Genomic DNA, 9,819 nt, shown 5'->3' on the forward strand with positions numbered 1-9,819 from the left:
TATTACATTAAAATTGTATTAGTGAATACTTACATTGTGCCGGTCGAAATGGCATGCTCGGATTCCACTAACAGCGAATTCAAGCAAATATCTGACAACGGACACAACTGAAACAGAGCCACCTGAAGTGGTTCCACACCACTAGCAACCATTCGGCATTCCTTATTTTTGTTCAGTTGTTCGCGGAGAAAATCTGTAGCCTCCTCAGTCCAATTTTGTGATGTATCTAGTCTTTCAATATCGCTAAGTTTAACAATGATGCCCTAAAATAAAGTAAAAATAAGATTTTGTTTAGGCCAACCAACAAGAAAGTTACCTGACATTCCACTTTGATAAAGTTCTCTGTCAATAATCTGAGATTAGACCACGATACCACAGTACTTTGACCCCAATCTACAAAAAATACGCCAACTTTTTTAGACGCAACGTCGACAGATATGATCTTCGCCCGATGCCAATTCCCTTGAAATTCGTCGCTGTATTTGACTATCACATCACTGTCAACTACGGGGATACAAGAAATAACGGGCGTGTCTTTATAAAACTTTTCCAAGTCAGCTTGCATTTTTTGCAGAATTTTAACATTGTGTGACTACAATTGAACAATATTATGTTAGTCAGTCATTACTTTTTATCCAATATAAGCTTACCAGTTGTACGCATATATAAAATGGATCTCTCACGTATGTAACCACAACGGTTTCTTCTTGTCCCACTGTGAATCTTTTACCGTTTTTGAACAATTTTAGTTCAGTCAGTAGAAGCGAATCCTAACAATGAAAAAAAAAAAAATTAAATCAAACTGTTCTGTTTTTTGTTTCTTGGAGAAAATACAAAAAGAGAGTTCTAAACAATTATTTTTTTCTTTTATATAATAATTTGTGCCGAAGTAAAAGTTCTCTTTCAAATTTGGTTTAACGGATACGCACTTTTATCATCATATCTTCTTAATAGATGTAGCGGTCCCGTTTACATTCGTCAAAATTTTTTATATCATTATCTGTTCTGAAACCGGATAAAATGAAATTATTTTTTCCGACCATCATAAAAAGAATTTTTGCAATTCTAGTTTAATCGGAAACGAATAAAACTTTTGTTTTTTAAGATTTACATTAAGTTAACAAAATTTGTCAAAATACGGTTTCAGACTTTCTTTCTAATTAATACTTAAAATCACGTTGGCACGTAAATCAACTTGACAAAAAAATTATATCTGCAACTACATGCTTATGTACATCGCTTCAGTACGGAGCTGCTGCAAAACTTTTTTCAAATCGAATTTATTTTGAAGCATAGAAACTTTACATTATAATTTTACAATGTAGATGATAAGCTTAAAATACATTTAAAACTTCAAAGTAATCAGTTGGGTAGTTTCACAGATAATCTGTGTTATATATTGAATTGTGAACAGATGGACAGCCAACATTTTTGTATTTTAAGCTGAGAAACTACGAGAAAAATCTAATTACACACTTGCTAAACTAGTACACCACAGAACTTTTCTTATCTCACGCTGTCGTATTTTTTGACAACTATTTTCTCTTAATTGTGCATCTCGTAAAGCTTCAACGATTTCTGTGTAGCACAATTTTTTCGCTAGTAATAAAAAACATTTTTAGGACACTTACCTTTGCGTCTGGTACCAGCGGTGATGTATTGTTTAATAAATCTCTGACAGAAATAAAACCTCCGTTTGAAGCAGCAACCAACAGTTCCACTTCATATACCGTAACGCGGCTACTTTGAGGGTGCATGAAAGTAAGATACAATTCTTTTCTAAAATAAATGTGTAAGAATAAATGTAATTTATATAAAGCGAGTACTTACTGGCCAATAATTTGGGGAAGAAGTAAATGAACTTTGTCATCAAACACTCTAGCTTCAGGATTTGTTAATTTACATTCGAACGCAAAAGGTGGACGTTTAACTGTATGTAAATCTAATTCTTTTAGCCTATTAAAAAAAAAAGGTTAAGAATTTTACAACGTGCTTAAACAATTAACTAACCTATCTTTGGTTACATTTTGACTATTTCCATAATCAATGAAATTTACTTTGTAGATAATATTCTCTCCATTATTAAAGATGTCTATGACTTTTCCTCGTCGCCAATGGCAAGAATTTTTTGTTTGATATGAAACACCATAGATTCCTCCTGCAAAAAACACACGTTATCCATTTAAAACTCTTTCAGTTCAACAATATTTACCTTTTTTGAATTCTTCCATGCCTGCTCTCTTCCGACCTCTCTTCCCTATAGCTCCGTTCATTTCTTTGAGACTATCAAGAGTTGTGTATTTTTGTATATAGAAACTATTGAGGTCGTTAATATGCGTAACGACAACTCGAATTTTACCTATAAAAAAATTAATGTAAACAAGTACGAACAATATTTTTATGATTATACATACCTTCATTGAACTTTTTCGCTTGGTTTTCGACATGCTTGAAAGATTTAACTATCGCGGTAGGTGCTGGAAAAATATATTGCATTAAAACTGAAAAAGTGTTTATAAAACAAGATTATACCTTCGGGTATGGGTTCAGTTTTCTGTGAGTCGCTTTTTCGCCGTATTTGTTCTAATTCAAACTTTTCTTGAGCTTTACTCCAATCTTCGATTGGAAGTAAACTGTACTCTACGGAACAAATATTTTTCAAACACACAACGTCTTCGATATCCTCAAAAACATCCGCTACAAATCTACAATCGAAGCATAAGTAAACGAGAAAAACATTCAAAAAAACGAACATACTCAATAGGCCGCAACGTTTCTTGTTCAGAAACCAGTCTGCACGAAATGTCTTTAACGTCTTGAGCCTCCTCGAAAAGGGCTCTCACGTTCAGTTGTCTGGTGTTGATCATGTTAAAATGGTTAAGCAACTGTGTGACTCTATGTATCCCTGACTTCAGTGTAGTATTAATGACATCTAAATCAGCTACTTCTGGGTCCATTGCCGAGAGTCTCTTCCTGATGTTACGCTCTGCTAAATGCAGTTTAGCGTGCAATTCGGCAAAATAACTTTTGATATCTTGCTCGACATCCGAGATGTCGAATGTCTTCAATTGCTTTACTTTCTAAAAACAAAAACGAAAAAAAATCAAATAAATTATCGTCTTTGGGTATCATCAGTGACGCTATTTGTAAATAAATTTGCATTTATTATGTCTGAACTGGTGAAGAATGCCGCGGAGAGGCAAGGTGACTGTTAAGAGAAGAGAAGACGACTACAAACTACGACAGTCGTTCGCGAGATGCCGATACAATAATAGTAGCGCAAAACTTTCTAAAATGAATTATTTAACGTGCACTGTACACACTGTGATATTAATTTTAGGATATTTTCTTATTACTGGTAAGTGCTTTTACATTGTACGTTTGAATGGGACGAAAAATTGTAAATAAATGTCTCCGTGTCTCCACGTTCAACGAGAAAGTTTATAACAATATGTAAGACTTGTTGTTTTTATTTCAACATATTAGAGTTACGTAAGAGAAAAAAATAATATAATGTTGTGAAGATCACCTTCTGACAAAGTGGGTATTAAAATCGTCAAAATAAGACAAAAACATAAACATGAATAAATTAAATATGTAAGAACAAAATACGCAGGTTTGTAAATCCATTCACGAAGATGACTTTCTTAATAAATAACTCGCTTATATGGGAACTTCACGCCTAAAAACGGGAAGTTCGTAAATGCTGTCACTGTTAAATTTACAACGATAGGCTGTAATTATTACTTGAGCACAAGGTCACTTTTAAAGTAAGTTTCGATAGATTTACATGATTGTTGTAGATGTCCTTATTCCATATTTCGAACTCAATGTTAGCGGCAAAGAATCATTGTGTTGGTTTCAACCTTACAGTTCAGTGAAAAAAGCCAACACACTCATTTGAGGTTTTTGTGTAAAACCACTATATAATACGGTCACCAAGTTCTATGCCCATGAATGATTCAATCTAGACACACAAGCATTTCATAATTCAACGCGGTAATTATTACAATGCTAATAATAATGCATACATACAAACATTTCATTCAGCTTTTTTATTTCAAAATCAAGGTATGAAATATATCGTACAGCAGTAAAATCGCCGTTCGATATTCATCTTGTAAATAAATGTTGCGAGAATTAAATATGAAGCAAACATCACTAATCAGATTAACACAGCACGTAATTGGGGAACCTAGCTAAGTAAGCATTGTTTCTTCTGACTTAACCTGATTTGCATTTCATAATATTCAGTTCGCACCTTTTACGCAATGACGAAATCACAAATCCTAAGTGAAACATGCTTTGACAATGAATTTTTAGAACTGCGTTGGCGCAATTTTCATCGAACAGAATTTTGCATTAGCATCCTTCTCCATAAATCAATTAGATTATCTTGTTTAGACGCGAAATCGATCGTAACTCGTTTTGGTTTTTGCGTTTTTTTAACACCGATATAATTTATTTTTATGTGAATTTCGAAATGAAGGAAACCGGAATCAGTTCATCCAGTTACTTTATTAACGATGGTTATTTTATCAGTGCGGCATATTTCATCAATAAACATGAAACAAATTGGATATTTTTGTTTATGAATAATCATTACTATTTAAATCAACTAGAATGACATTAATAAATAATAGCTTTGGAAATCGAAAATACACGGTTTATTATGTTATCCAAATTACGTATCGCTAGAAAAATGGCAATTTATTTCTTTCTCATTGAAGTATAAATTAAACTTGCTCACCTTGAACCAAGCTACCAAAACAATAATCAGTAATTCATGAAACCATAAAGATTGGAACATCTTTTTCTTATTTTTGCAAAATTCGTCTCGCTTCATCCGGCTAAAACGTTATGTTTGATTTTTAAAACATTTTTCTCAATATATTAGACAGCACTAATTTATCTTCACGTAAAAACTAATACTCATTTTTCTCAATAAATACGTCAAGAGAATTGATTCAAAGAAAGTGCTTATACTAGTTGATAGATTGATATCCACTTTCACATTCACATGTCTTTTTGCACTCACTTCAGATAAAACGAGTTGCATTTTCTACATTTCCATTTTCTTATAAAAAATGAATAAATTAACAACTAAAGTCAATAACATTCATTATTCATTGAATGCTATTATGTTTTTTATAGACGGATACGAGCAGAAATCCCGAGTTAAAAGGCCAAGAGCTTCAGATCCAACAGAGGAGTCCGACAACAACGTAGGAAATGATTACGACGAAAGAAATAACGCCCTAGATACGAAATATGTTCCTCCAGGGTTTTTGAGTCCCTCAGTTTTAGAATACCTCGAACTGGGAAAATCTATTCCTGGTAATAACATCTTCTCAGATAAGGAAAAAAAACCAAAACTAAACTGTTACAAATCGTCTCTAGTCTTTTTTGACTGACACGTTAGGTCACAATGGCTGAGCAATCGCTGAAAATTACACACTTTCACTACTGTAACTTTCTTCGTATTTTTCCCATTGTAATTAACAATGAACTTATAAACGTATTGTTGGTTGCATCTTCCACTTTTAATTTTTACATGTATTTTTGTAGGGCGTCCTGGTACTGATTATCCAGTGTTGGGAAAAGTACCCTACACCAATTTCTACTGCGACGAACAACAATATCCAGGATTTTATGCCGACGAAGAAACGCGCTGTCAAACATGGCACTATTGTGACATCGACGGCCGTCAAACGACGTTTTTATGTCCCAATGGTACTCAATTTAATCAATTAGTCTTCGCTTGTGATTGGTGGTTTAATGTTCGATGTGACCTAAGTTCAAAGTAAGTGTGCGACAATAAAAACGTCGCTTAATTAAAGCCACTAAATTTCATCATAATCACGACCGTGTAAAGTTGTAGGTAATTAAGATGAAGCGGAAGAATTAATGCAACTTTTCGATTGTCGTTGTATATAATTTATGCATCGTTAATGATTTTAGCGGCCATCAACAAAAAATCTATAACTCACTTTAACAATAAAATAAAGCTGTCAACTTTGGAATATAAAATTGCATAATACATTTTTTGCAGGTTATACATAATCAACAGCAGATTATATGGCAGGCCAAAACTAGATCCGACTCGACCTCATCGAACTATCACTAAGCAGCTGCTGGAAGAAATTTTTAATGACGAGGAATGACTAAGAAGCCATTGATAAATTAAAAAGTAAAGAAAAAAACAACAAAAAAAGTCCCCATAGAGGGATCATTTAAATTTTTTGGAGGTTATAAAAAAAGAACGCAACTGTGATTTCATTTGAATTTTCATAAAATCGTTTGTTCTAATCATTAAATTTTGTTTGAAGGGTAAAGTGTACAATTGTAGGTTTTCAATAGTTACTTTTAATTTAAGAAAAAACGGAACAGTAAATTAGGGATTAGTAAAAGTATTGTTGCTTTATACAAAGGTTAATGAAACAAACATATGCAATAAAAACGATAAAAAAAATAGTTAATATTGTCAACATAATTATGCACTGTTCCAAAATTGATTGGTTAAAAGATAAATAAGTATGTCTAAGTAGTATTATAGTTAAGTATGTAAGTGTAAAAGTGTAAAACTTTAGTGTTAGAAATATTATATTTCATAATCAAACTTGAATAAGCGTGACATCCTAGTCAGCTTGATAACAATCTAAAAGCAGTTGAATTTTAAGAAATCCATGTTTTATATAATAGGTATATATTTTTGTAAAAATATACGTATGTGCCTGTATAGTGGTTATTTTTGTAATGTTTTTTCAGTATTTATTATAAAGTACTTAAATTTTATCACTTTATGTTAATAATGAATTTGTATTATTTTGATAAATGTAGTAATCAATGTGTGATTAAATTGTTAGGTTTTATAAGTATTTTAATTTTTGTAATCTACGTGAAAGAAAATTAGGTTATGATTATTTTCTTTTGAAGCTAATTAAAAAGGAACTCAATAACAAGACATAGTTAATGTAATATGTATGCAACGTTACGCTTCAGAAAGTAAGATATATTTTTGTTTTGCAAGATACAGAATAGGGGATACGATACACGGATACCACTGAACCGAGGCGCTTGTCCCTGAAGCAAAATTTAATTTTAATTATAATCAAAGAGGTGTACGAAGTCATGCATGCTGCTCTTTGATAATGCAGTTTTAATAGTTCTCTAAAGCAAGTGGATTAATAGAAAATGTGTCATATATGTAATGCTAAATAATTAAGTAATAAGTGCTATTAAATATGTATACAAGCGGTCAGGGCAACGCATGTTTTTCAAAAATATTTTTAGTAACAATAAATATATGCAAAAATTCGTACAAATAAACTGTCGAAGATTTTGAAGAACATTAAAACAATGTTAGAAATGCAAACCGCATTTTTTTCAATCCATAGAACAAGATTGAAATAAAAACTAATGAGTTACAAATGTAGCAGTATGTACATTACGAAAATCAAAATGAGTATAACTTCAGCTAAAAATTTGGTGGGAAAAAAGCTGAGTTTCTGCCACTTTAGAATGGTTTCCATCTTCGCATACTTCACCAAAGGTTCCTTCCTTTCTTCGGTGATAGTGGCCATTAGTTTAACAATTATGTGCTCTTAAAATTTTTATAAATCGGTAGTTATATACAAAAAATCGACAAAATTAAATTCAGTCTTCATAGAAAGGCTAAGAAAGCCTCTGTGTGTTTATTAATCAGCTAGTTTGACTAGCGAAATACCATTGAAACTCCATTCATTCTCAAATAGTATTTTTAATTGAAAAACAAAATTTCTTTTCAATCAACAATTTTAGACATTTGTCACAGCGACGCATATTTCCAAACAATGCCATTTGTTTGTTTGTTATATACAAATACGTAATAGTTTTATACATATGTATTCCACTCAAAATATTTAAAAGAAACATGATCTTCATTCAGTAATTAATGGAAGCTTTTGCGAATTAAGCCAAAATTCGTAGGATGAACAATGCTTACTTAATTAAATAAGATACCCGTAAATTACAACCTTCATAACCATAATGCCTGCGGTCAGAACAAAATTTCCAGGTAATGAGAAAACTCAATTCCGCTTATAACTTGATCTATTTGTACTTTGTAATTAACGGTCAACAACAAGCGCGTGGAAATGTGCATAGCAACCTGGCGAGTTTAAATTGCTTTTTCATCCCGTTTCCTCTAATGTTACGTTTACCCCTGCTTATTCTATTCCGATGAACGGCGCAATCAACTTGTACCACAATTAATGACATTCTTAATGTTCAATTCAATTTTAAATTTGGAGTTGATTCGATGGCGCACCAACCAGTTTGGCAGACACAGAAACTGGATAACAACAGGAAACCGTTAATCTGTAACATACTTAGGTTACATCGTGTTTCATCTGATCGCCCATGGATTTGTAACAAATCAGTTGCGCAATCTTTACGATTGAAAATTAGGCTTTTTGACATACCCTCTCATACCGATCACTTTCACAAACCTAAATTTTCGTAAGTAAATATAAAAGCAAAATGAGTAATGCAAACACAAAAAAAATGTGACTCGCTGAACTTGCCCTTTAATAGTGCGATTTATTTTTAACTAAACATTTGTCCAGCATAGTGTTCTAGTTCTTGAGGGGTTTTCGAAACGCAGTCATTGACATACTGTCACTACTTGATTCAACATTGAAACCATTAAGTAATGTATATAACAAGAAAAATTAGTAATCTATTCGTAGCGAAAGATCTCAAAGAAGAGAAAATAATTTTCTAAGACACTTTGAATTGAAATAATCATTACAGCTTCAATGAAGCAGATGTTCAACATCTTTATAGTTCTTTCTCTTTTCATTACGACAAATATAGACAATATGAGAAAGTTGTCATAGAGAATGAACCCAATATTTTGACAAAGATAATCAATCAATTTCCACTGGGAAGTTTGACCTTTACTAATAGCACTAAATCAAACAGTGAAAATCTACACACCTACCTACATTATCACATCGGTACAACCCTAATTATAGAAAGAAATAAATTCAAATAACCGCATCAGTAATGAAATTACAAATGAATTGGAACAATATCCTGATTTCTAATGCAAAACCAGTACGATATTAAACTTGCCGACTCCGGGGAAATTACAGAAAATCTAGGACCGAATTGATATCGCGACCAGATTATAAATACATCATTGTCAAAACATAATCATATTCTCTACACGAGCTAGTAAAACCAATCCGTAGATACTGTTTTGTTCAATTTGGCACGTTTCATCAGTGCCTGGTCACTTTTAAATTTATTATGCAACACAAATTTACTTCGGATTGGAGTTATTGACAAACAAATTGATTCGATATTTCCGTTTCGTTTCATATGCACATGCGGCGCTTCCATGTATTTCTACAGTCAAAATAATTTCACGAAGAACAATGCAGCTTTAATAGCGGATAGTTGAGTAAATTACATGTACGTATATGGTTCTACTCACAGTAATCACATTCGAAAACTTAATCCTGCTACGAGTGGGTAGCTAAGAACTTTTCTTCATTGCAATCCGCTAGAGGGATCTTGCAACACGTTCCATTTTAATTTAAAACTTCATTCATTTATAGAAGGTCACAATATTGGGAAATTTTCGAAGCAGAATAAATCCCGCGTGAAATAGGAAAACTTACAATATAACTGTATAGAACTGAGTTCACTGAAGGTATATCGTTTTATGCCTTGCAGCTACATGAATACTTTCAACTTCTATTATTATACATTATAGAGTGGAAAAAAGACATAGAATTACGAACAACGTCTAGAAGTGGATCTGAATTGCAC

The 9,819-nt window shown here is 32.3% G+C and overlaps 2 protein-coding genes across 3 annotated transcripts in view; one reads left to right on the forward strand and one right to left on the reverse strand.

The window, feature by feature from the left end:
* The window catches only part of Qin (qin), a 32,911-nt gene that overhangs the window by 2,322 nt on the left and 20,770 nt on the right, over window positions 1-9,819 (reverse strand). The window contains exons 1-11 of one of the 2 annotated variants that reach the window (XM_064052836.1): window positions 4,751-5,099; window positions 2,758-3,080; window positions 2,533-2,705; window positions 2,415-2,477; window positions 2,213-2,359; window positions 2,011-2,158; window positions 1,831-1,956; window positions 1,632-1,779; window positions 651-770; window positions 317-592; window positions 34-263 (exon numbers count right to left, since the gene is read on the reverse strand). In XM_064052836.1, coding sequence (XP_063908906.1) covers window positions 34-263; window positions 317-592; window positions 651-770; window positions 1,632-1,779; window positions 1,831-1,956; window positions 2,011-2,158; window positions 2,213-2,359; window positions 2,415-2,477; window positions 2,533-2,705; window positions 2,758-3,080; window positions 4,751-4,846 — 1,850 coding nt within the window. In that variant the 5' untranslated portion in view covers window positions 4,847-5,099. Of the gene's footprint in view, window positions 1-33; window positions 264-316; window positions 593-650; window positions 771-1,631; window positions 1,780-1,830; window positions 1,957-2,010; window positions 2,159-2,212; window positions 2,360-2,414; window positions 2,478-2,532; window positions 2,706-2,757; window positions 3,081-4,750; window positions 5,100-9,819 lie in introns of those variants that run through there. The other variant, XM_064052835.1, reaches the window with a different exon arrangement.
* Window positions 3,099-6,794, forward strand: LOC135126727 (uncharacterized). Its single transcript, XM_064052837.1, has 4 exons — window positions 3,099-3,358; window positions 5,155-5,337; window positions 5,569-5,803; window positions 6,053-6,794. The coding sequence occupies exons 1-4, from the start codon at window positions 3,187-3,189 to the stop codon at window positions 6,162-6,164; spliced, it is 702 nt and encodes a 233-aa protein (XP_063908907.1). The 5' UTR covers window positions 3,099-3,186; the 3' UTR covers window positions 6,165-6,794.

This window comes from Zophobas morio, unplaced genomic scaffold (assembly GCF_036711695.1).
Source record: "Zophobas morio isolate AGI-343-1 ecotype UQ-CSIRO unplaced genomic scaffold, CSIRO_AGI_Zmor_V1 ptg000011l, whole genome shotgun sequence".
NCBI lineage: Eukaryota > Metazoa > Arthropoda > Insecta > Coleoptera > Tenebrionidae > Zophobas > Zophobas morio.